Raw genomic sequence first — 27271 nt, forward strand, 5'->3', positions numbered from 1 at the left:
GGGCCTGAACGCTTCATATCTGCCGTCACTTTCTAGGCTAAAGAGGGAGCGGCGTCTGCCTTTCATCTCAGCGTCCGGCGCGTGTCTGATGTCTCTGATGGATCCCTGGGTTTATCGCTGTCCCTGGGTTTATTTGTTCCTCTCTCGCTCTCCGCTCCATTCTTCTCCTCCAGGCCGATTATTTATGACCCCCCTCACCCCCCTTCCCGTATACATATTGTATATACAGTGTATATCCACACGGACCCCCACCCCGGGGGAGGGGGGCAGGCTTGTCGGAGGGTGCAGTTTGTGCCACTTCCTGCCCCAGCGCTCGCTATCTTCTCCTGTCCTTCCTGTTCCTCTTCCCCCAGAGTATAAATACCCGCCACGCAGGATGTGTGTACGGAGCTGATCGGGGCCGTTCCTCTCGGATCCTTCCGGAAGGAGCGTCGGTGGCTGGGAATTCTGCCCCGTTGCCCCGTCACATGGTGCGTGTCCCCCACGGACGTGCTCTCTGCCCTCTCCCGGCGGGCTCTGCGTGTCCCCCGCGGCTCAGCGGCTGATGTTAGCCCCGGGCCGGCTCGCTTTGTGTACAGCGCCAACTCTATCTGCCCTGAACCGGTGAGTAACGTGGCTGCTCGTGGCAGGGAGGCTGAACACTTACCCCTCGGGCCAGGGTGCTGCCCCATCCTTCTGTACCGGGCGCCAAACGCACCACGAGCTGGTGCCGGTCCTCACCCCGGGGGGGTAATAGTAAAATGGGGCAGATTGTTTATGTTTGTGTAAAAGGTGAATGGTGGAAGAGCCACGGTGGGGGCAGCCAACCCGTCCGGCCACCAGATCAAAGCCTCTGGGCCTCTAATTTTAGGCTCTGGCCTCCTTTAAATAACTTGTCCTCGTCTGTCTAACCCTTTGTAGGGTCTCGGCTTAGGGGCCACGTTCTCTCCTGTGGCGCAGAGGTGGAGAACAGCCCTAGCAGTTGCTGAGTAGTGTGAGTGGTGGCTGTAGGGGTATCTCGTTGGGGGGGGGTTGGGGTGCTGTGAGTGTCTATTGTAAAGTTCCTTTAGCCAGAGGCTGCACAGGGAAGGGGTGAGAGGGGGGCGAGGTGAGTGCCACGGGCAGAGAGGGGGGGGGGGAGGTGAGTGCCACGGGAGTGCCACGGGCAGAGGGGGGGGGAGGTGAGTGCCACGGGCAGAGGGGGGAGAGGTGAGTGCCACGGGCAGAGGGGGGGGGAGAGGTGAGTGCCACGGGCAGAGGGGGGGGAGAGGTGAGTGCCACGGGCAGAGGGGTGGGAGAGGTGAGTGCCACGGGCAGAGGGGAGGGGAGAGGTGAGTGCCACGGGCAGGGGGGGGGGAGAGGTGAGTGCCATGGGCGCAGACGCAGAGAGGGGGGGAGAGGTGAGTGCCACGGGCAGAGGGGGGAGAGGTGAGTGCCATAGGCGCAGAGAGGGGGGGGTGAGTGCCACGGGTGCAGAGGGGGGGGTGAGGTGAGTGCCATGGGCGCAGAGAGAGCGTGTGTATATATTTATATATATATCCCGTTAGCATGTGTTTGTATATATATATATATCCCGTTAGCGTGTTTAGTGCATATATATATACCGTACCGTTAGCGTGTTTGTATATATATCCCGTTAGCGTGTGTTTAGTGCATATATATATATATATATATATACCGTACCGTTAGCGCGTGTATGTATATATATATATCCCGTTAGCGTGTGTTTAGTGCATATATATATACCGTACCGTTAGCGTGTGTTTGTATATATATCCCGTTAGCGTGTGTTTAGTGCATATATATATATATATACCGTACCGTTAGCGCGTGTATGTATATATATATATCCCGTTAGCGTGTGTTTAGTGCATATATATATACCGTACCTTTAGCGTGTGTTTGTATATATATCCCGTTAGCGTGTATGTATATACCGCTAGCGTGTGTATACGGGCTGTACATGTGGGATATTCTGGGATATGTCACACGGAGCTGCCACGGCCCCCCCTCTCCCTGACAATCCTCTCCATATTTGGCCGTGTGTCGGGAACACGGGGATTCCGCTGATCGCCGGGATATCTCTGCCGTCTGAGCCGCACGGTCCGGCGGGGCTGCGGATACTGCCCGGCGTGGCGCGGGGCTGCGGTCAGTGTCCGTGCGTCGGCCCTGAGCCCAGGCCGGTGTGGTAACGCGTCTCTGCTCGGTCTTCTAAGCTGTGTTTTTATTATTACAGGATTGGATAGAAAAAAAAAGCGATCTGAAGGACTGGGCTTCAGTTCCCCTGCGGTACGTACCCCGGGTGTATGGGGGGGGGCAGTGAGGCCCTGCTTCACTTCTCGGCATACGGCACGGTGTATGGGGCCAAAGCACCGGCACTCACCGGATCCCAGCTGTGCGAGAGGGCCGGGCTAGAAGCTGCAGGAGGCCGCGGCGCGCACGCGCAGAGTGGATGGGTGTGTAACGCGGTTAATGTCTGTCCAGTTTTCTGCCGGTAGATTAGACTCCGCCCCTTTCGCCAGCCATGGTGGCGTTATCCCTGAAGATCAGCATCGGGAATGTGGTGAAGACGATGCAGTTCGAGCCGTCCACCATGATCTACGACGCGTGCCGCATCATCCGCGAGCGCGTCCCCGAGGCGCAGGTCGGACAGCGTGAGTACAGCCGCTTCCTGCCATTGAGACTTGTTGTGGGGCTCCGCGGGGGCCCGGCACATTCCGCGGGGGCCCGGCACATTCCGCGGGGGATGGCCTAGCTTTGCGTTTAACGTCGCCGTCCTCTTCTTTCAGCGAATGATTTTGGCCTCTTCTTGTCGGATGAGGATCCCAAGAAAGGAATCTGGCTGGAGGCCGGCAAAGCGCTGGACTACTACATGCTGCGGAACGGGGTGAGACCCGCCCCTCTGTGACTGAATACATCCCCAGCCAATCGCTACTTCCCCCCCCCCGTCTGACACCCTTTATTGGCTGTATAGAAAATACGTACACTTTAGGGACCTCAATCGTTCAATCTGAAGAAGAGACCTCTGAGCTCACAAAAGCTTGCTTGACGCTACATTTTCTGAATCTCGTGGGGATCCCTCCTCTGTCCTGTGCTGATCCAGCGGTCCCCGTGGGATTATACTTCCTGTGGCCCCTGCTGATCCCACGCTCTGCACTCTGATCCAGCGTTCCCCGCGTGATAATCCTTCCTGTTTCCCCTGCTGATCCCACGCTCTGCACCCTGACACCTCCCCCCGGGGCTGACCCAGCGGTCCCCGCGTGATTATCCTCCCTGTGGCCCCTGCTGATCCCGGGCTCTGTTTCCCCACATTGTCAGGACACGCTGGAGTACAGGAAGAAGCAGCGGCCCCTGAAGATCCGCATGTTGGACGGCACAGTTAAAACTGTCATGGTGGACGACTCAAAGACCATGAGCGACCTTCTGATGACGATCTGCGCGCGTATTGGTGAGAGGGTCAGGGTGGGGGGCACCCTGGGGTCAGGGTGGGGGGGACGCATGGGCTCAGGGTGGGGGGGTCGCTCCTGGGGTCCAGGTGTCTGGGATTCTCATGCAACGTTGCACCTGTGTGACCCCTCCCCCCGCAGGAATAACCAATTACGATGAGTATTCATTGGTTCGCGAGACACTGGAAGAGAAGAAGGAGGAGCTGACAGGAACCTTAAAGCGCGACAAGACGCTCCTGCGCGACGACAAAAAGATGGAGAAACTCAAACAAAAGCTTCACACAGACGATGAGTGTAAGCTTCTCTGCCTAGAGCTGTACTGAATATACCCAGCCGTATACTGCGCCTGTACACACACACACCCAGCTGTATACTGCGCCTGTACACACACCCGTACCCAGCCGTATACCGCGCCTGTACACACACACCTGCATCCAGCCATATACTGCGCCTGTACACACACACCCAGCCATATACTGCGCCTGTACACACACACACACCCAGCCATATACTGCGCCTGTACACACACACACACCCAGCCGTATACTGCGCCTGTACACACACACACACACCCAGCCGTATACTCCGCCTGTACACACACACCCGCACCCAGCCGTATACTGCGCCTGTACACACACACAGACACACACCCAGCTGTATACTGTGCCTGTACACACACACCTGCATCCAGCCGTATACTGCGCCTGTACACACACACCCAGCCATATACTGCGCCTGTACACACACACACACACACACCCAGCCGTATACTGCGCCTACACACACACACCCACACCCAGCCGTATACTGTGCCTGTACACACACACCCGCACCCGGCCGTATACTGCGCCTATACACGCCCGCACCCGGCCGTATACTGCGCCTATACACACACACACACCCAGCCGTATACTGTGCCTGTACACACACACACACACACCCGCACCCAGCCAAATACTGCGCCTATACACACACACACACCCGCACCCGGCCGTATACTGCGCCTGTACACACACACACACACACCTGCACCCGGCCGTATACTGCGCCTGTACACACACACACACCCGCACCCGGCCGTATACTGTGCCTGTACACACACCCGCACCCGGCCGTATACTGCGCCTGTACACACACACACACACACACACACACCCGGCCGTATACTGCGCCTGTACACACACACACCCAGCCGTATACTGCGCCTATACACACACACCCGCACCCGGCCGTATACTGCGCCTGTACACACCCGCACCCGGCCGTATACTGCGCCTGTACACACACACACACACACACCCGCACCCGGCCGTATACTGCGCCTGTACACACCCGCACCCGGCCGTATACTGCGCCTGTACACACACACACACACACCCGCACCCAGCCAAATACTGCGCCTATACACACACACACACACACACACCCGCACCCGGCCGTATACTGCGCCTGTACACACACACACACACACCTGCACCCGGCCGTATACTGCGCCTGTACACACACACACACCCGCACCCGGCCGTATACTGTGCCTGTACACACACCCGCACCCGGCCGTATACTGCGCCTGTACACACACACACACACACACACACACACACACACACCCGGCCGTATACTGCGCCTGTACACACACACACCCAGCCGTATACTGCGCCTATACACACACACCCGCACCCGGCCGTATACTGCGCCTGTACACACCCGCACCCGGCCGTATACTGCGCCTGTACACACACACACACACACACCCGCACCCGGCCGTATACTGCGCCTGTACACACCCGCACCCGGCCGTATACTGCGCCTGTACACACCCGCACCCGGCCGTATACTGCGCCTGTACACACACACACACACCCGCACCCGGCCGTATACTGCGCCTGTACACACACACACACCCGCACCCGGCCGTATACTGCGCCTGTACACACACCCGCACCCGGCCGTATACTGCGCCTGTACACACACACCCAGCCCCCCCGCTGTAATGCCCCCCCCTGTTGTAATGCCCCCCCTGTTGTAATGCCCCCCCCTGTTGTAATGCCCCCCCCTGTTGTAATGCCCCCCCCTGTTGTAATGCCCCCCCCTGTTGTAATGCCCCCCCCCCAGTGAACTGGCTGGATCCGGGACGGACGTTGCGAGAACAAGGAGTGGATGAGAACGAGACGCTCCTCCTGAGACGGAAATTCTTCTACTCCGACCAGAACGTGGACTCCAGAGACCCCGTCCAGCTCAATCTGCTCTACGTCCAGGTATCTGCCCCGTTATCTGCCCCTTCTCTCTCTCTCTCTCTCTCTCTCTCCTGCCCCGTTATCTGCCGCCTCTCTCTCTCTCCTGCCCCGTTATCTGCCGCCTCTCTCTCTCTCCTGCCCCGTTATCTGCCGCCTCTCTCTCTCTCCTGCCCCGTTATCTGCCGCCTCTCTCTCTCTCTCTCTCTCTCTCTCTCTCCTGCCCCGTTGTCTGCCGCCTCTCTCTCTCTCCTGCCCCGTTGTCTGCCGCCTCTCTCTCTCCTGCCCCGTTATCTGCCGCCTCTCTCCTTACCCCTATGCTCTGACCCCCCGGCCGCTCTCCCTGCCCTTCTTCCTGCGTCCCCCCTGCTCTCCCCCTGCTCTCCCCCTCATCGCTGTTTATCCGGCAGGCGCGGGATGACATCTTGAACGGCTCTCACCCCGTGTCGTTTGATAAAGCCTGCGAGTTCGCCGGGTACCAGAGCCAGGTGCAGTTTGGGCCCCACAACGAATCCAAGCACAAGCCGGGCTTCCTGGAGTAAGTGAAGCATGTACTCCTCCTACACTCACCCACGGACACTCAGTCCGCAGTGCCCTCCGCTCCAATACCCACACTCAGTCCACAGTGCCCTCCGCACCAATACCCGCACTCAGTCCGCAGTGCCCTCCACTCCAATACCCACACTCAGTCCGCAGTGCCCTCCACTCCAGTACCCGCTCTCAGTCCACAGTGCCCTCCACTCCAATACCCACACTCAGTCCGCAGTGCCCTCCACTCCATTACCTGCACTCAGTCCGCAGTGCCCTCCACTCCATTACCTGCACTCAGTCCGCAGTGCCCTCCGCTCCACTCCAATACTCACAGTCAGTCCACAGTGACCTCCGCTCCACTCCAATACCCGCACTCAGTCCACAGTGACCTCCACTTCAATACTCGCACCCAGTCCGCAGTGCCCTCCACTCCAATACCCACACTCAGTCCTCAGTGCCCTCCACTCCATTACCCGCACTCAGTCCGCAGTGCCCTCCACTCCAATACTCGCACCCAGTCCGCAGTGCCCTCCACTCCACTCCAATACCCGCACTCAGTCCGCAGTGACCTCCACTCCAATACCCGCACTCAGTCCGCAGTGCCCTCCCCTCCATTACCCGCACTCAGTCCGCAGTGCCCTCCACTCCAATACCCACACTCAGTCCGCAGTGCCCTCCACTCCAATACCTGCATTCAGTCCACAGTGCACTCGCTTTACACTCAGTGTTTTCCCGGGGCAGATTATACCCCTCCCCCTGGTGGTGGTTGTTTTCTGTCCCTCGCAGTATTTATAAAATGGCTTCACTTCCAGGTTAAAGGATTTTCTGCCAAAAGAATACGTCAAGCAGAAGGGGGAGCGCAAGATATTCCAGGTACCGACTGTATCTGCGTGTAATATACCGGGAGGGGGCAGGTCCGGTACCGGCTGTATCTGTGTCATATACCGGGAGGGGGGCAGGTCCGGTACCGGCTGTATCTGTGTGTAATATACCGGGAGGGGGGCAGATCCGGTACCGGCTGTATCTGCGTGTAATATACCGGGAGGGGGGCAGGTCCGGTACCGGCTGTATCTGTGTGTAATATACCGGGAGGGGGACAGGTCCGGTACCGGCTGTATCTGCGTGTAATATACCGGGAGGGGGACAGGTCCGGTACCGGCTGTATCTGCGTGTCATATACCGGGAGGGGGCAGGTCCGGTACCGGCTGTATCTGCGTGTAATATACCGGGAGGGGGGCAGGTCCGGTACCGGCTGTATCTGCGTGTCATATACCGGGAGGGGGCAGGTCCGGTACCGGCTGTATCTGCGTGTAATATACCGGGAGGGGGCAGGTCCGGTACCGGCTGTATCTGCGTGTAATATACCGGGAGGGGGACAGGTCCGGTACCGGCTGTATCTGCGTGTAATATACCGGGAGGGGGACAGGTCCGGTACCGGCTGTATCTGCGTGTAATATACCGGGAGGGGGACAGGTCCGGTACCGGCTGTATCTGCGTGTCATATACCGGGAGGGGGGCAGGTCCGGTACCGGCTGTATCTGCGTGTAATATACCGGGAGGGGGGCAGGTCCGGTACCGGCTGTATCTGCGTGTCATATACCGGGAGGGGGACAGGTCCGGTACCGGCTGTATCTGCGTGTAATATACCGGGAGGGGGACAGGTCCGGTACCGGCTGTATCTGCGTGTAATATACCGGGAGGGGGGCAGGTCCGGTACCGGCTGTATCTGCGTGTAATATACCGGGAGGGGGGCAGGTCCGGTACCGGCTGTATCTGCGTGTAATATACCGGGAGGGGGGCAGGTCCGGTACCGGCTGTATCTGCGTGTAATATACCGGGAGGGGGGCAGGTCCGGTACCGGCTGTATCTGCGTGTAATATACCGGGAGGGGGGCAGGTCCGGTACCGGCTGTATCTGCGTGTAATATACCGGGAGGGGGGCAGGTCCGGTACCGGCTGTATCTGCGTGTAATGTATCTGTGTGTAATATACCGGGAGGGGGGCAGGTCCGGTACCGGCTGTATCTGTGTGTAATATACCGGGAGGGGGGCAGGTCCGGTACCGGCTGTATCTGCGTGTAATATACCGGGAGGGGGACAGGTCCGGTACCGGCTGTATCTGCGTGTAATATACCGGGAGGGGGCTGTTAGGGATATTAATGAGACAAAATAGGCAAAACCAATATTTTATCACACACGCAAAATAACGACGCTACCAAATATTGTAGTACCACATCCACAATATTAATTTAAGGAGATACCCTATATTTTATCTCCGATCCTAAATCCTTTCAGATCGCCGAAAATTATAATTCAAATTAGATATATATCACAACGATAATCAATCAAAAATATTATTTATTGTGAAGGCAATTTATAAAATCTATATATAAGTCACACAGTGCAGAATACAAAATACAAAGTTCTTAAACATGTCAAATTGCAGTATATCCAAATACGGTATATTATCGAAAGTTATCAATATGGATTAATACTTTATGAGTCTAACACACACAATTAATTTCCATCCCACTCAGCAACCAAAAATGATAATCATCAAGGCGGTAATAAAAAGATCACTAACTCTATTATATTAGTTTAACTAATATGACAATTAAAATAATTTAATAATGTCTAAGAGTATTTAGTGAAATTCCTAATAGATGCAAATAATGTCAAACTTCATCTACAGGTAAAAATACCTTTTCATTATTGTTATTATCACGGGTTATAAGCTGCAGTCTCACAAGCCGTCATATACAATAATGCAATATAGTACTTCCCAGAAACAGGGAATTCTATACGAAGAAGACAAAATTCACCTCTATTTAGAATAAAAAAACAATTATATTTACCACCACTTGTTGCTGTTGTCCAACTGGTCCTTGTAGAAGTTAATCCAGGTTCAGTGGCAAGAAATTAAGTGGAAAGAAATATAACTTACTAAAAGTTATATAGGTGGGGACTCAAAGTATTTCTAAGAGTAAGATTATGGTGCCAGGATTTTGAGATTCCAATTCTTCGGGGTAAATTAAATGAGTCCGTCAGGGTCTGTCTGTTTCAGGGTGCGTTTCTTTTTTTTAAGGTCAGTCTTTTAGGTTCCGTTTTTTTTTAAGGTGAGTTTTTAAGGTCCGACCCCAAATTATTAAAGACATAAGCTTTTAAAGACATAGCTTATTATCATAGCCTCCACCTCTTGATTGGAATTATCCAATCATAACGGTGGGTTTTACCCATTATAATTAGGACTTCTACTCATTTTTACACGTTGTAATTTCTTAATTTACCAGCGAGAGACGCTCTGGTCTAAGAAATAACTTAAAACCATTACATATGTGTTAGGAATTAATTCATGGTCACCCTTATCTTTAGATGTTACCTCCTAGGTAGTAAATCAGGTCTTTGTAGTCACCCATATCTCCAGATGTTGCCTCCTAGGTAGTAAATTAGGTTTTGGTGGTCTTACGACGTATCCCCCATTCCAATTTACATTCCTAAGGATATGCAGTGTCTACTCCTTAACTTTCTCATGGAAGATAACATTAATTGGATCATATATACGCTGAAACATCATTATACATGAATACTCCTTTGTTCTCAATTATAGAGGGAACAAGGACAAACAGAAATAATCACTACATGATTAAATAAAATAAAATGGCTCTGACTCCATTTTGTGCTCATGTAAAATACAGAACATATACAATACATGTTTTCTATCATAAAATATCTGACATAATCCCCCCTTTAGATTATGACAAAGCAAAATCCAGTTTGCTTTAGAATGATCTAAACAAGCATCAGATGCATATTAACGACTTCAAATCATATCGTCCGACATGGGACTTGTAGGGGTATAATGCACAGATTGGAACACCTTTGCTCCTGTAAGAGAAGTCATTAATGAAAACTTTCTGTATCGACATTCATTTCAGTTATCATTTTACGAACAATATCATCTGAAACAAAATATAAAGGAATATGTCCTCTGGTTAACTCAGTCATTCCAGATTGCACTTCATCCAAAAATGAATTTGTGTGGAATATTATCGGGTCGTGCATAAACAAAAGTTCACGTTTGAATTGTTCATGACTTTGGTGCAGATTAATGGAGTGAGAGATTAACTTAGAATGCATATTTGTGGTTACAATGGTATCATTCACCATAACCATTAAATCGACTAAATACTCTCTTTGTCGTTCCATTTCCCGATGAATAGCATTGATTTCTCCTTTTAAGCCTCGAATTTCGTTCTCCAAAGTTTGAACAGAAACAGAGTTTGCGGCAGACATACCGGTTGCAACGACTGCACCTATGGCTGTACATACCAAGGCGACAATTAAGGCAACAAGGAATCTTTTAGCTCGATGATTCATTGTGATGGAGCTCGATACAAACGGCTTCCTGGCTTGTTCCAAAATTTCTTGAACGCGTCCTTGTGCTCTTTCAAGATGCATCTGGTACCAGGCCTTTAATTCAGGGAGCTGCATCGATGAAACGTTGTACTGTTTTTCGATGGAGATCTTCGGGTCTAAGCTGACAAACACACGTTGTGTTAGGATCCTCTTTTCTGTAAGGATGAATCCAGGAGTCTCTTGGATCATGATGCCAGAAGATGGTCCAGGCTCTGCGATCGGTTCCATCCGCATGTCGTGACACAGGAGTAATACGATCCAGACAATCGCCACATCCTTCTTGGACATCTTTCAGGACTTGAATCCTTGTCTTAATATTCAAAAAGAAGAATAGTATGAGTATACATACTTGTAATATCACTTGACATTAAAACATAGCTATCCAATCTACCTATCGATATTGATATAGTTGCTGGATGGTATGGAAATTAATGATATGGATATACATTATCACATAACATAACCACATGTCAAGTTGTATACGATACCACATTGTTGATTTGGATCTTCTGATTCCACACAGGTGTTCAGTCTTCTATTTCCGAATCATTATCTATAATTCTTAACTGAGATCTAGGATGACAAACACGCAACTGGTTAATGTGAACCCATTTTTCAACAAAATCACCATCTTTAGGAATCTTGATCTTATAAGCTACTGGTGAAATCTTGTCAATTATGACATATGGACCCTTCCAAGAAGGTAGAAACTTCTTTTCCTTCACTTGGTTTCGTGCAAAGTTATACAGATAAACTTGGTCGGAGATTTCATATTCTTTCTTAGTAGTCTTCAGATCATAGTAGGTTTTAGCACTGATTGCTGCTTTTCCTAGATTCTTTTGTGCAAAAGCAAATGCATGTTGAAGATGTTTACGTAGATTTTCAACATACTGATGGGTTGTTGCAGCGTTGATCAGATTATGATCAGATGTACGATATAGCAAATGTTGTGGTAAAACCATCTTCCTGCCTGTCATCAGTTCAAAAGGTGACATCTTAGTAGCAGTACTAGGTGTAGCTCTAATAGCCATTAGAACTAAAGGCAATTTAACATCCCAGTCCTTGCCAGATTCTTTCACATACTTCTTGAGTATATTTACTATGGACTGGTTATAACGCTCTACCCCTCCGCTAGAAGCTGCACGGTAGGCGATATGTAACTTGCGTTTCACACCTAGGATTTTCCACATTTTTGTCATCACTTCACTTGTGAAATGACTTCCACGATCTGACTCAATTCTCTGAGGAAGACCAAATCTGGAAAATACATGATTGATTAGTAATGCTGCACACACAGAACTAGTGTTCTCTCTGCATGGAATACATTCTACCCATTTGGTGAACATACATGTAACAGTTAACATATACTTGTTACCTCTTGAGGATCTAGTTACAGGTCCTATGAAATCGATTTGTATGTCAGACCAAGGTAGAGACATTCCTCGTTTTTGAAGTGGTGCACGATGAGTTGGAGCATGAGGTTGGAATTGCGGACAGATCAAACATCCTCGACAATAAGTTTGCACATCTCTTAGCATATGTGGCCAATAGGCATAATCACGCAATATTTCGTAGGTGATCTTATCCCCACGATGACCAGATGTAGGTGCATCATGTGCGTGTTGCAACATTAAACCTCTAAAGGCGGTAGGAACTACCCATTGTTGTATGCCATGTTTGGATGTTCTGATCAGCAATCCATCCATCAAATTGAATTGGACTTTATATCTCATCAAGATTCGCAAGTCTTCATTATCCTTACAATCATCATCAGTGATAGGATTGGCAATGGGATCTTTTATATACTCATAAAATCGACCAATTACGGGATCGTTCTTTTGACTAGTGATCAGATCCTCGTTGGGAAATTCTTGACTCCATTGTGCAGTATTAAGGTCCACTTCATTTCTAGCTTGCTGTCTAGTTATGGCTTCAATCTGAATTGATCCAGTAAGATCATCAATGTTAAAAAGTTCTCCATTGATGGCTGCCTGTTTTGCTAATGAATCGGCCAAATCATTACCTTCTTTATCGATACTTTGTATCTTAGAATGACCTTTGGTTTTCTTCCAGTAAATGGTCAAACCATGTTTGATTACCAATTCATCAATCTTACAAAACAACTTACCATGTTTCACAGGTTTATTGTTACTTCTCAGCATTTGGTTACGTTTCCAGCTAGGCAGATACTCGACAAAACTGTTGCGCACGTAGTTAGAATCAGTTATTATAACAAACTCTTTGATACCATATTCAATTGCCATTTGAATGGTCTTATATACAGCACAAAGTTCAGCTATCTGACTGCTTTTAGGACCAATGCGGTAGCCTACAGATATATTTGGATAATCACCTGTCCAGGTGATTCCAATACCTGCAACCAATTTTCGTTCATTATCAACAGTGATATGATATGAACAACCATCTATGTATACACATGATAGTGGTTGACAATATTCCTCGTCATAAGCTTTATACGGAGAAAGTAATTGTTCCTCTAGGAAATCATCTCCAGTAGAGTTATCATCCAGAGGTAGAGCAACACAATCATGTAGATCTGCTAGTCCTTGGGCAACTACATTCTTCTTATTTTGATTATAACGGACTTCTAACGGCCATCCCTGTAAGAATAAAGTCCATGCAGTAATTCTACTGTTAGAAAGATTACTGTCTCGTATCCTGTCGCTCTGCAAATATTGTAGAGGTTGGTGAGCAGTTTCTACAATAATCTTCTCGCCGTGGATATAGCTCCGAAAATTCTGTAATGCCCATACCGTAGACAATAAAGCTTTCTCACAGTTGTTGAATTTCATTTCAACCGGTGACAAGGTTTTGCTTGCATATGCGATGACCTTGTTCAGATTGTCCTGTTTTTGATACAAAACCGCACTTATGCTTAAGTTAGTAAATCCTGTTTCCAGATAGAAAGGCTTACCTCCCTCCGGATATGCCAAACAGGGTGCCTGAGTGAGTTTTCTCCTCAGCTCGTCTATGGCTTTGTCCTGGGCTTCCCCCCAGTTCCATCTTACATCTTTCTTAAGCAGCTGTAAAAGAGGTTTTGTTATTTCTGCATAGTTATCAATAAACTTACGGGAATAATTAGTCATTCCTAAGAACGATCTTAATTCTTTGACATTAGTAGGAGTTTTGGCATTCAGAACAGCTTCAATTTTTTTCTTCTGTGGACTTAATCCTTCAGAAGTTACCTCGTGTCCAAGGAAGTTGACTTTGGTACGACACCATTGGGCTTTCTGTAATGAGAGTTTAACTCCTGCCTCTCTTAATTGATTAAGAACATGTCGGATCTCCAGAATATGTTTATCAAAAGAAGTACTTTTGAGTAAAATATCATCCACGTAGGCCAAGGTTCCCCTTTCAAATGCATCAGGCATAACTTTATGCATGAATACAGCAAATTCATGACCAGAATTTATATAACCAAAAGGCATCCGGGTCCAAGTATACTGCTGTTTTCCAAATGTAAAGGCCAACTTGTATTGGTCTTCCTTGTGTACCGGAATAGTCCAGTATCCCTGGGCACAATCTAGGGCAGTAAATATTTTGGATCCTTGCATTTGTACCAAGTATTGGTCTATGTAGGGTACAGGCCATCCAGACATATACACACGTTTATTTAGCTGTCTTAAATCAGCACACAAACGCCATTGACCATTAGGCTTCAGAATTCCTAGGATGGGATTATTATACGAACTGTGCACCGAACGGATAATACCTCGGTCCTTTAAATTCCGAATGATATCCTGTAGCGCATCATAGGACGCTAAAGGTAGTCTATATTGCTTGATACATACGGGTGGTAGATCGGGATCAGTCTGGATCCTAGCGACATGAAGGTTAGTAAAACCACAATCATAAGAATCATAAGAATCTTTGGCAAATCATTAACCTGCAAAACAGTAACATCAGATGACTGACTATTCCTAAAATGAATTTCAATTGAGTCCGGTCTTTCCTCAATCACATGGCAATTACGCCTGGATTGCTGATGAGACTTATCATATGGAATGGGTACTTTGGTTTGTGACCATACAATCCCATTCACACAATCTATGATTACATTAAGTCTTCTGAGTATATCTATACCCAGAATCAATCGGTCATAGGGGAGATTTACCACTATTACCGGGTGTCTCAAGGTCTTATTACCTATGGTAAATTTTAACCAGGTTGAACCTAAGACATGAAGGGAATTACCTCCAACACTCAGTAGAGTATTTGGAAAGTCTCTTAGCTTCGGCTTTTCTGTTGCTAAGTTCATTACCTGTTGAAAGTACACATTTGACAATATAGTCGCCTGTGACCCAGTGTCAATTAACCCCATGAAGGGTTGTGGTAATGAATCCTGTACATTTACAGAGACATAATATCTTCCTTCATATTCTTCTAGTTCACATAAGAACTTAGAATGTGTCAGCATATCACTTGTCTTCCATACGTTACCTGTCACGGCAGTAGTTCCAACCTGTACTGATGTATGCACACTCTTACCCACTAGTTCTTCCTTCTCAGGAATGTCTTTAGCATTCAAGCTGTTACTAGCGGTCGGCATCTCATCGGTTAACTCCTTCAGAGCCGGTTCCTGGGAACTAGGTGCTTTTAAAGACAAGTTAGTTTGCGGACTCATTTGGTCTGGCTGCAATATAGAAGAAAAAGTTACAGACACGTCCCCCCTAGCCAAAAGTGGAGGGACCACATAGGTTTTACCATCATTATTAACACAATCATCTGATAGATGATGAGGATCTGGAAGTAAAACAGGGTTAGGAATTATATCATCTGATAACCATCCCTGCATTGCCACATCGGCTTTAACTTCGTTATGATCTATTGCGGGGGAGCTGGCATAGTGACAGGACCTGCCCCTAAAAAAGGATTGGTGGTCGCTGTAGCCACAGTTTGACTTAATTTAGTCATTTGCTCCGTTAACAATTTGATTTGGTCACTCATTTGATTTACATGATGACGTAAATTGTTTTTCCCATTCCTGTACTGCCTGTTAGGGTTGGAGTTATTTGGCTGAGGCTGTTGGGAGTTATCAGACTCAGACTGACTGGATCTGTCCCTATTAGTCCTGTAAAATTTCCTCCTTGCCTGATGGTTTTTCTTCCACTGGGAATTACCCTTCCTCCACTGTGGATTCTTTTTGGCAGTAGGACTTTTTCCTTTGTTATCCTGGGATCCCACATTAGGAGTTTTAGGCCTGACAACAGGTGAGGCTGTAGCCGATTCCTGTTTCTGAGGTTTTGGGGATTTAACCACCTCAGCATAGCTTCTCTTTTTCTGTGATTCTAATCCCAGATGGACTTGGGTTTCTGCTACCTCTTGTCCATGAAATTTCTGACTCTTTTTATCAGACAAATCATCATTGGCATGCAATACTGTATACAGTGTCATGCATTCATTAACAAGCCAGTCTAATGAACAATCGCTATCATAATCTCTAGCAAGATTTGTCCGAATTGGAGAAGGCATTGCATAGAAGAAAAGATCACGGAATTCTCGAGAATCATATCTGGGCTTACGTTCTGTAAGAGAATAAGCGTTCTTTAGAACAGTTAAAAACTCTCTAGGACTTTGGTGAGGCCTACATTTCAGCCTTTTTAGCAGCTGAGACAGTTTTATACTGTCCAAACTCTAACTTAATCTCATATTTCATTTTAGACCAAGAAAGGGTTCGCATACTTTGTAAACCTTCAAAGTAATGTCTGTGATGACTTGAAAAAGTCCACGACACATAGTGCTTCTTGTGGGAATCATCATCCATTCCCAAAAACTGCATTGCCCTTTCAAATGATTCTAAATGGTCAGCAATATTAGCTGTGCCTTTTTTAGAAAATTCAGCAACAGTCTCCTTAAGGAATTTAATGACCTTAGGGGCATCATAGACAGGTACGGGTAATTTCTTAGTACCCTTTACTGCTCCTTTAAAGTTACGGGAGCGCCCGTCTGATCTGTGTGTTCTGGCCGTATTGGCACCTTGTAACATCACAGAGGGTTCACCTGAAACATGACCTTCTGAATAAACGGAAGATTCACAATCACTTTCATCACTACTCTGATTCTCATCAGAGTCAGAGGAATCGCGTGTATCAGAACATTTAACCTTATGATTCCACTGTGATTGGACAGAAGCCACCTGATTAACCTGTTCTTGTAGAGTTTGTAATTGCTTACTTACACTCAGAACAGCAGACTCTGTTACGGTGGTGTGGGTTTTAACCCCTTCATCACCTTCACCATACAAAGATAGCTTAGGCATTTGCACACTATCCTGGTTAGACAATTTGGCTTGGAGTTCTTGTATCTCCCCACGACAATTAACAAGATCATACTGACAATCAGTTACCCTGCTCTTAGCATCAAGGTACTGGCCATGAAGTGCCAAATGCTTATCAGTTAAATCATCAAACTTTAGTCTCAACTGTTTGTACTCTGCCTGGGTATCATTTAACTGATCCAGGGCTGCTTTAGAAGCATTCACCTCTTTCTGGAGACTAGACACTTCTTTTTCTCTAGTTTCACGATCTCGCAACAACCGAGAAGCCAATACAAAGAAATAGGGCCAGGATGATAAGATTAACCCTTCTCTCTCCTTTAAATCAGATGTTTGAACAATAGCATTCAAATTTCCAACCAAGGGTGATCCTTCAGACCATTCATTTATTAGGGTCACTTGTACATCATCCTTAAGGGATTGGAGCCACTCTCCATAAGTCTCTTTGATTTTCATATTTTTATGATAACCTCTCATAATATCCTGTTTAATGTTATTAACATGTACCAGCATTTGTGCTTTATACATCGAAACATCTTCATCAGAAGTAGCACTCGATTTGCTAGATACAGACATGTTTTATGCACTGATCAGTATACAATACACAGTACCAGAAATATACTATGTGAAACAACCGAAAATGACAACAACTACCGTATATCAATAATTTGAATTATTCTTTTACGTGAAATATCTCAGCAGTGCCTCCAATTATGTTAGGGATATTAATGAGACAAAATAGGCAAAACCAATATTTTATCACACACGCAAAATAACGACGCTACCAAATATTGTAGTACCACATCCACAATATTAATTTAAGGAGATACCCTATATTTTATCTCCGATCCTAAATCCTTTCAGATCGCCGAAAATTATAATTCAAATTAGATATATATCACAACGATAATCAATCAAAAATATTATTTATTGTGAAGGCAATTTATAAAATCTATATATAAGTCACACAGTGCAGAATACAAAATACAAAGTTCTTAAACATGTCAAATTGCAGTATATCCAAATACGGTATATTATCGAAAGTTATCAATATGGATTAATACTTTATGAGTCTAACACACACAATTAATTTCCATCCCACTCAGCAACCAAAAATGATAATCATCAAGGCGGTAATAAAAAGATCACTAACTCTATTATATTAGTTTAACTAATATGACAATTAAAATAATTTAATAATGTCTAAGAGTATTTAGTGAAATTCCTAATAGATGCAAATAATGTCAAACTTCATCTACAGGTAAAAATACCTTTTCATTATTGTTATTATCACGGGTTATAAGCTGCAGTCTCACAAGCCGTCATATACAATAATGCAATATAGTACTTCCCAGAAACAGGGAATTCTATACGAAGAAGACAAAATTCACCTCTATTTAGAATAAAAAAACAATTATATTTACCACCACTTGTTGCTGTTGTCCAACTGGTCCTTGTAGAAGTTAATCCAGGTTCAGTGGCAAGAAATTAAGTGGAAAGAAATATAACTTACTAAAAGTTATATAGGTGGGGACTCAAAGTATTTCTAAGAGTAAGATTATGGTGCCAGGATTTTGAGATTCCAATTCTTCGGGGTAAATTAAATGAGTCCGTCAGGGTCTGTCTGTTTCAGGGTGCGTTTCTTTTTTTTAAGGTCAGTCTTTTAGGTTCCGTTTTTTTTTAAGGTGAGTTTTTAAGGTCCGACCCCAAATTATTAAAGACATAAGCTTTTAAAGACATAGCTTATTATCATAGCCTCCACCTCTTGATTGGAATTATCCAATCATAACGGTGGGTTTTACCCATTATAATTAGGACTTCTACTCATTTTTACACGTTGTAATTTCTTAATTTACCAGCGAGAGACGCTCTGGTCTAAGAAATAACTTAAAACCATTACATATGTGTTAGGAATTAATTCATGGTCACCCTTATCTTTAGATGTTACCTCCTAGGTAGTAAATCAGGTCTTTGTAGTCACCCATATCTCCAGATGTTGCCTCCTAGGTAGTAAATTAGGTTTTGGTGGTCTTACGACGTATCCCCCATTCCAATTTACATTCCTAAGGATATGCAGTGTCTACTCCTTAACTTTCTCATGGAAGATAACATTAATTGGATCATATATACGCTGAAACATCATTATACATGAATACTCCTTTGTTCTCAATTATAGAGGGAACAAGGACAAACAGAAATAATCACTACATGATTAAATAAAATAAAATGGCTCTGACTCCATTTTGTGCTCATGTAAAATACAGAACATATACAATACATGTTTTCTATCATAAAATATCTGACAGGGCAGGTCCGGTACCGGCTGTATCTGCGTGTAATATACCCGGAGGGGGGCAGGTCCGGTACCGGCTGTATCTGCGTGTCATATACCGGGAGGGGGACAGGTCCGGTACCGGCTGTATCTGCGTGTCATATACCGGGAGGGGGACAGGTCCGGTACCGGCTGTATCTGTATATTTTCGTTCTTAGTCTCACAAGCAGTGCGGGAATATGAGTGAAATCGAAGCCAAAGCTCGTTACGTGAAACTCGCCCGCTCCCTGAAGACGTACGGAGTGTCCTTCTTCCTGGTGAAGGTGAGTCTGGTGAATCTCTTGTCATCATTAATGCCTTCTCTATTTTGTTGACCCGTCCTCCTCCCCCTCCTCCCCTGACCCGTCCTCCTCGCCCTCCTCCCCTGACCCGTCCTCCTCGCCCTCCTCCCCTGACCCGTCCTCCTCGCCCTCCTCCCCTGACCCGTCCTCAACCCCTGACCCGTCCTCAACCCCTGACCCGTCCTCAACCCCTGACCCGTCCTCAACCCCTGACCCGTCCTCAACCCCTGACCCGTCCTCAACCCCTGACCCGTCCTCCTCGCCCTCCTTTAGACCCCTCACCGTCGTTTGACTGATTGCAGGAGAAAATGAAGGGTAAAAACAAACTGGTCCCGCGTCTTCTGGGCATCACCAAGGAGTGTGTGATGAGAGTGGACGAGAAGACCAAGGAAGTGATCCAGGAGTGGAACTTAACCAACATCAAGAGATGGGCAGCCTCCCCGAAAAGCTTCACCTTGGTGCGTTATTCTGCCGTCTCGCGTGTGCCAGCCTCGCATGTTCTCCCGTGACACGAGTCGCATACAACACGCCGGGTTCCGCGTATGGGAGACCCTTGCTGTGTGGGGGGCCGTCTGGACCGGCTCGACCCGCAGGCTCTTAGGGTAGAATCGTGGAGGTTTGGGGTGGAATAGTTTGCGGGGAACCCTGGTAGCGGGGTTTATCGTCGCCCCCGGTGTGGCGACAGGCGGGACGGTACGCTCGGATACGGGGGGTCTCATCGCTTGTGTCTGTTTCAGGACTTCGGAGATTATCAGGACGGATATTACTCGGTGCAGACGACAGAGGGAGAGCAGATCGCGCAGCTCATAGCCGGCTACATCGACATCATTCTGAAAAAGGTAACGGCGCGTGCCCAGACCACGCGGGCTCCCCTCACACGCCGCCATCACGCGTGTGCCTTGTGCGGGGAGTCCCTGTGCTCACGCCTGCTACTGGCCGGTGGAACGGGGATGAGGGGTCAGTGAACCGGCTCTGAGCTCTCTCTCTGTGTTTGTAGAAGAAGAGTAAGGATCACTTTGGTCTGGAAGGAGATGAAGAGTCGACCATGTTGGAGGATTCGGTGTCTCCAAAAAAGTAAGACGGACATCCAGGCGGCGGGACACATGGATACTGCATGTATAGCTGTGTGGGTCTGTGTGTCCTGCTGTGCGGAGATCTGCCCCCGATTAAACGAAGGTTCATTGTGGGTTAAAGGTCCTGATCCGCCGCCTCTCGCATCTCCTGGTGTCTTTCTTGTTTCAGATCCACTGTTCTCCAGCAGCAGTTTAACCAGGTGGGGAAGGTAGAACACGGCTCTGTGGCTCTCCCCGCCATCATGCGTTCTGGAGCCGGGGGTCCGGAGAATTTCCAGATGGGCTCCATGCCCCAAGCTCAGCAGCAGGTCACCAGTGGCCAGATGCACTGGGGCCACATGCCGCCTCTGGTAAGTGTCCGCGGATCGCGCTGACGGTGCGCTCTCTCGTGGTCGCGTCCGCTGACGGTGCGCTCTCTCGTGGTCGCGTCCGCTGACGGTGCGCTCTCTCGTGGTCGCGTCCGCTGACGGTGCGCTCTCTCGTGGTCGCGTCCGCTGACGGTGCGCTCTCTCGTGGTCGCGTCCGCTGACGGTGCGCTCTCTCGTGGTCGCGTCCGCTGACGGTGCGCTCTCTCGTGGTCGCGTCCGCTGACGGCGGGCTCTCTCTTGGTCGCATCCGCTGACGGTGCGCTCTCTCGTGGTCGCGTCCGCTGACGGTGTGCTCTCCCCTCAGACCTCGGCCCAGCAGGCTCTCACTGGAACCATTAACTCCAGTATGCAGGCAGTGAACGCGGCTCAGGCCACGCTCGATGATTTTGAGACTCTGCCCGCCTTGGGACAGGACGCGGTGAGTATACTGACATCCTCATTATCTGCCCCGTCCCCCGGTGCGCTGCGCATGCACCGGGACCCCCGCCAGGCGCCATTTCTTCCCTGACGCCATCTTCCCCTCCCTCTCGTATTCAGGCCGCAAAAGCCTGGAGGAAAAACAAGATGGATGAATCGAAACACGAGATCCACTCCCAGGTGGACGCCATCACGGCGGGGACCGCCTCGGTCATCAATCTTACTGCAGGTGAGCGTGGGGGGCCGGAGTCCGGGGGAGGAATAATAAAGGGCATCAATGTGGGGGTTAGCAGTGCATTAATTGCCTCTCCACGTGTCACAGGGGACCCGGCGGATACGGATTACACGGCCGTCGGCTGCGCCGTCACAACCATCTCCTCCAACCTGACGGAGATGTCGCGGGGCGTCAAGCTTCTGGCCGCGCTCATGGAAGACGAGGGAGGCAACGGCCGGCAGCTTCTCCACGCAGCCAAAAACCTAGCGGGGGCCGTGTCCGAGCTGCTGAAAACGGCCCAGCCGGCCAGCACCGAGGTGACTGACGGGGTCTGCAGCCAGATCCCACACAGCCGATACCGCTCTCAGGGGCTGCAGGATTATTGCTCCCTAAGTGTTCTCTCCTCTCCTCTGGCAGGATGTCTCACCCGCCTCCTCTCTCTCTCTCTCTCTCTCAGCCCCGTCAGGTCCTGCTCCAGGCTGCCGGTAACGTGGGTCAGACCAGCGGAGAACTTCTGCAGCAGATCGGGGAATGTGACACCGACCCGCGCTTCCAGGTACTCGCATCCTACAGCCCCATCGCAGCTGTTATTCCTCCCCTGTCCCTGGGTGGTGAGTAGCCCCGGCTCCGTTCCCCCTGTAACCGCTTCTCATGGATCCCCACAGATCTCTCCGGCCAGAGCCACTCGCACGGTTACCGCGTTATCCGAGCCCAGAACGGTAACGAGGGTGGAGGGTAGACGCTCTTTTTAACCCCGTCTGTCACCTTGTGGTGTTGGTTCAAATCAGTGATTTTTGGGTCGACGAGGCTTCTTTTCGTGATTGTTGTTTCCGGGGGTCTCTCCGTAATCCGTGGCATTTCGGGGACTAATCCGTGGTCTGTTTTCTTGGTTTTTGGAATTTGGTGGCAGTGGATCTGGGATCACTTGGATCTCGTTGAGCCCTCAGGGTGGGCAGGAGCCTCCTGATCCGGGTCCACTGTCGGGGTCTAATCATGTGATCGAGGCGTTCTTCTGCCGCTGATTGGTGGATGTGGGGCTTCGTCACGCGTCCGGCACGATCGCCTCTTGCGTTTACGCAGATGCCCCGAACCCCGATTGCCCATGGTGTGCTTTTTGTGGTCCCGCAGGACATGCTCATGCAGCTGGCCAAAGCCGTGGCGAGCGCCGCAGCCGCCCTGGTCCTGAAGGCCAAGAACGTGGCTGAACGAACAGATGATCCAACGCAGCAGGCGCAGGTCATCGCGGCTGCCACTCAGTGCGCCATCTCCACCTCTCAGCTGGTGGCGTGTACCAAGGTGAGAGGACAGCGCAGACCCGCGTGCTGCCCGGCGCTCCCGCCCGCCGCGTGCCACGTTTACCCTCCTTTCTTTGCACTAGGTGGTGGCTCCTACGATCAGCTCCCCGGTCTGTCAGGAGCAGCTCCTGGAAGCCGGAAAGCAGGTTGCCAAGTCTGTGGAAGGATGCGTGGAGTCGTCGGAAGCGGCCACCGGAGACCCGGAGCTCCTAAAAGCCGTGGGTGTCGCGGCCACCGCCGTGACCCAAGCCCTGAACGATCTCCTTCAACACATTAAGAAGCACGCCAGCGGAGGGCCGCCGACCGGCAGATACGACCAGGCCACCGACACCATCCTGAACGTGACCGAGAACATCTTCAGCTCCATGGGGGATGCCGGTGAGTCTTCGGCACGCGGCTCCTCCCGGACCCAAGAAGGGGGGTGGGGAGGCTGTTAGAAAAATGTTTATGTTATCGTAAATATTATTGCTGACAAAGACATAAGAAAGCAGGGAATGCCGAGTCTATGATATATGCACGAGTTCCCGCCAACACGCCTACTCTATGTTGTTCTATATATATGTGCAAAGGGTCAAGTCTAGGCCATTCTTAATTATGCAGCTTAAAGAGGTGTAACCTGCTTTAAAAGTAACCAATCAGAATGATGCCAACCAACAGAGGCTGTGCTCCGCGGCGCGGGGGGGGCTGTGCTCCGCGGCGCGGGGGGGCTGTGCTCCGCGGCGCGGGGGGGGCTGTGCTCCGCGGCGCGGGGGGGGCTGTGCTCCGCGGCGCGGGGGGGGCTGTGCTCCGCGGCGCGGGGGGGCTGTGCTCCGCGGCGCGGGGGGGCTGTGCTCCGCGCCCTGGGTATTGGGCGTCTCTGAGGTTTTTTAGCCTGACGCTGTGGTTTCTGCGCAGGGGAAATGGTTCGTCAGGCGAGAATCCTGGCTCAGGCTACGTCCGATCTCGTCGGGGCCATTAAAGCCGACGCGGAACGCGAGAGCGACCTGGAAAATTCCCGCAAACTGCTGAGCGCAGCCAAACTGCTGGCAGATGCCACGGCGCGCATGGTGGAAGCTGCCAAGGTTGGTCTTTCCTCGTTGCTGTTAGTAGGTGTGAGGCCGGGGGGTCCGGGGTATGTTAGGTGTGAGGGCGGGGTGTCCAGGGTATGTTAGGTGTGAGGCCACGGGGTCCGGGGTATGTTAGGTGTGAGGCCGGGGGGTCCGGGGTATGTTAGTAGATGTGAGGCCCGGGGGTCCGGGGAATGTTAGGTGTGAGGCCCGGGGGTCCGGGGTATGTTAGGTGTGAGGGCGGGGTGTCCAGGGTATGTTAGGTGTGAGGCCAGGGGGTCCGGGGTATGTTAGGTGTGAGGCCCGGGGGTCCGGGGAATGTTAGGTGTGAGGCCCGGGGGTCCGGGGAATGTTAGGTGTGAGGCCCGGGGGTCCGGGGAATGTTAGGTGTGAGGCCCGGGGGTCCGGGGAATGTTAGGTGTGAGGTCGGGGGGTCCGGGGTATGTTAGGTGTGAGGCCGGGGGGTCCAGGGTATGTTAGGTGTGAGGCCAGGGGGTCTGGGGTATGTTAGGTGTGAGGCTGGGGGGTCCGGGGTATGTTAGTAGATGTGAGGCCCGGGGGTCCGGGGAATGTTAGGTGTGAGGCCCGGGGGTCCGGGGAATGTTAGGTGTGAGGTCGGGGGGTCCGGGGTATGTTAGGTGTGAGGCCGGGGGGTCCGGGGGAATGTTAGGTGTGAGGCCAGGGGGTCCGGGGAATGTTAGGTGTGAGGCCGGGGGGTCCGGGGAATGTTAGGTGTGAGGCCGGGGGGTCTGGGGTATGTTAGTAGGTGTGAGGCCGAGGGGTCTGGGGTATGTTAGTAGGTGTGAGGCCGGGGGGTCCAGGGTATGTTAGGTGTGAGGCCGGGGGGTCCGGGGTATGTTAGTACATGTCTGACGTGGCTCTTTGTTTAGGGGGCTGCTGCCCACCCTGATAGCGAAGAACAGCAGCAGAAGCTGCGTGAGGCGGCTGAGGGTCTTCGCATGGCGACCAATGCAGCGGCACAGAACGCCATCAAGAAGAAACTCATCCACAAGCTGGAGGTCAGAGAGATGGGGAGTGAGGGGGGGCCAGGGGCAGATTACGGTTATATGGACCTCCTTTTGGAGGGGGGTCAGGGGCAGATTACGGTTATATGGACCTCCTTTTGGAGGGGTGGTCAGGGGCAGATTACAGTTATATGGACCTCCTTTTGGAGGGGTGGTCAGGGGCAGATTACCATGATATAGTGTGGGGGGCAGGTAAGTGCTGGGAGGGGCGGGATTAAATTGGTTGATGGTGCGGAGGAGGGATGTGGCTGGGCGCAGAGTGTTTTCGGGGGGTATTTGGCCGTGACAGATGCCTCTTGACCCCACAGCAAGCCGCCAAACAAGCTGCAGCCTCCGCAACTCAGACAATCGCAGCCGCGCAGAATGCGGCCTCCAGCAACAAGAACCCCGCAGCACAGCAACAACTGGTGCAAAGCTGCAAGGTACGTGCCCCCACCTGCCCCGACCCGCTGCCGCCTGCCCCGACGCGCTGCCGCCTGCCCCCTCTATCGGTCTCTTGCTCGCTTGCCCCCTCTATCGGTCTCTTGCTCGCTTGCCCCCTCTATCGGTCTCTTGCTCGCTTGCCCCCTCTATCGGTCTCTTGCTCGCTTGCCCCCTCTATCGGTCTCTTGCTCGCTTGCCCCCTCTATCGGTCTCTTGCTCGCTTGCCCCCTTCTATCGGTCTCTTGCTCGCTTGCCCCCTCTATCGGTCTCTTGCTCGCTTGCCCCCTCTATCGGTCTCTTGCTCGCTTGCCCCCTCTATCGGTCTCTTGCTCGCTTGCCCCCTCTATCGGTCTCTTGCTCGCTTGCCCCCTCTATCGGTCTCTTGCTCGCTTGCCCCCTCTATCGGTCTCTTGCTCGCTTGCCCCCTCTATCCGTCTCTTGCTCGCTTGCCCCCTTTATCCGTCTCTTGCTCGCTTGCCCCCTTTATCCGTCTCTTGCTCGCTTGCCCCCTTTATCCGTCTCTTGCTCGCTTGCCCCCTCTATCCGTCACTTGCTCGCTTGCCCCCTCTATCCGTCTCTTGCTCGCTTGCCCCCTCTGTCGGTCTCTTGCTCGCTTGCCCCCTCTGTCGGTCTCTTGCTCGCTTGCCCCCTCTGTCGGTCTCTTGCTCGCTTGCCCCCTCTGTCGGTCTCTTGCTCGCTTGCCCCCTCTGTCGGTCTCTTGCTCGCTTGCCCCCTTTATCCGTCTCTTGCTCGCTTGCCCCCTTTATCCGTCTCTTGCTCGCTTGCCCCCTTTATCCGTCTCTTGCTCGCTTGCCCCCTTTATCCGCCTCTTGCTCGCTTGCCCCCTCTATCCGTCTCTTGCTCGCTTGCCCCCTCTGTCGGTCTCTTGCTCGCTTGCCCCCTCTGTCGGTCTCTTGCTCGCTTGCCCCCTCTGTCGGTCTCTTGCTCGCTTGCCCCCTCTACCCGTCTCTTGCTCGCTTGCCCCCTCTACCCGTCTCTTGCTCGCTTGCCCCCTCTACCCGTCTCTTGCTCGCTTGCCCCCTCTACCCGTCTCTTGCTCGCTTGCCCCCTCTACCCGTCTCTTGCTCGCTTGCCCCCTCTACCCGTCTCTTGCTCGCTTGCCCCCTCTATCCGTCTCTTGCTCGCTTGCCCCCTCTATCCGTCTCTTGCTCGCTTGCCCCTCTATCCGTCTCTTGCTCGCTTGCCCCCTCTATCCGTCTCTTGCTCGCTTGCCCCCTCTATCCGTCTCTTGCTCGCTTGCCTCCTCTACCCGTCTCTTGCTCGCTTGCCCCCTCTATCCGCCTCTTGCTCGCTTGCCCCCTCTATCCGCCTCTTGCTCGCTTGCCCCCTCTACCCGTCTTGCCCCCTCTTGTTGCTGGTGGAATTATTGCATCTTTTTCCTCCCCGTTCAGGTTGTTGCTGATCAGATCCCGATGCTGGTGCAGGGTGTCCGCGGCAGTCAGTCCCAGCCGGAGAGTCCGAGCGCGCAGCTGTCTCTGATTGGTGCGAGTCAGAACTTCCTGCAGGTGGGTGCCGTGGCTGCATGGCCCCTAGGCGTTTGGGTCCGCGTGTCTCGCCTGGGCCCGTGGTACACGATTTCACCCCATTGTGGTTTTTTTTTTCCAATCTCTTCAGCCTGGCGGCAAGCTGGTCGCTGCTGGGAAGGCCGCCGTCCCGACAGTGTCCGACCCGGCGTCCGCCATGCAGTTAGGACAGTGCACCAAGAACCTGGCGGCTGCGCTGGCTGAACTTCGCACCGCCGCGCAGAAGGTAACAGTCAGCGAAAGCCGTTCCACGCGCATGATGCACCGCTACGCATTTGGGAAACACGGGGGGGGCAGCGAAGGGGCATTAAAGAGCCAGCAGTGGGTGAGGCTGTGGCAATTACATGCGTGGAT

At 50.9% G+C, this 27271-nt stretch overlaps 1 protein-coding gene across 1 annotated transcript in view; it reads left to right on the forward strand.

The window, feature by feature from the left end:
* Positions 1-27271, forward strand: part of TLN1 (talin 1) — a 51217-nt gene that overhangs the window by 7877 nt on the left and 16069 nt on the right. The window contains exons 2-26 of the mRNA XM_053448837.1: positions 2216-2268; positions 2464-2633; positions 2769-2866; positions 3298-3427; positions 3567-3719; positions 5541-5683; positions 6070-6197; positions 7003-7063; positions 19390-19494; positions 19815-19970; positions 20250-20351; positions 20510-20586; positions 20755-20935; positions 21258-21371; positions 21491-21599; positions 21693-21901; positions 22042-22140; positions 22250-22303; positions 22713-22880; positions 22963-23257; positions 23774-23940; positions 24816-24944; positions 25259-25372; positions 26786-26899; positions 27009-27143. Coding sequence (XP_053304812.1) covers positions 2504-2633; positions 2769-2866; positions 3298-3427; positions 3567-3719; positions 5541-5683; positions 6070-6197; positions 7003-7063; positions 19390-19494; positions 19815-19970; positions 20250-20351; positions 20510-20586; positions 20755-20935; positions 21258-21371; positions 21491-21599; positions 21693-21901; positions 22042-22140; positions 22250-22303; positions 22713-22880; positions 22963-23257; positions 23774-23940; positions 24816-24944; positions 25259-25372; positions 26786-26899; positions 27009-27143 — 3171 coding nt within the window. The 5' untranslated portion in view covers positions 2216-2268; positions 2464-2503. The remainder of the gene's footprint in view (positions 1-2215; positions 2269-2463; positions 2634-2768; positions 2867-3297; positions 3428-3566; positions 3720-5540; positions 5684-6069; positions 6198-7002; positions 7064-19389; positions 19495-19814; positions 19971-20249; positions 20352-20509; positions 20587-20754; positions 20936-21257; positions 21372-21490; positions 21600-21692; positions 21902-22041; positions 22141-22249; positions 22304-22712; positions 22881-22962; positions 23258-23773; positions 23941-24815; positions 24945-25258; positions 25373-26785; positions 26900-27008; positions 27144-27271) is intronic.

This window comes from Spea bombifrons, chromosome 1, assembly GCF_027358695.1.
Source record: "Spea bombifrons isolate aSpeBom1 chromosome 1, aSpeBom1.2.pri, whole genome shotgun sequence".
Lineage (NCBI taxonomy): Eukaryota > Metazoa > Chordata > Amphibia > Anura > Pelobatidae > Spea > Spea bombifrons.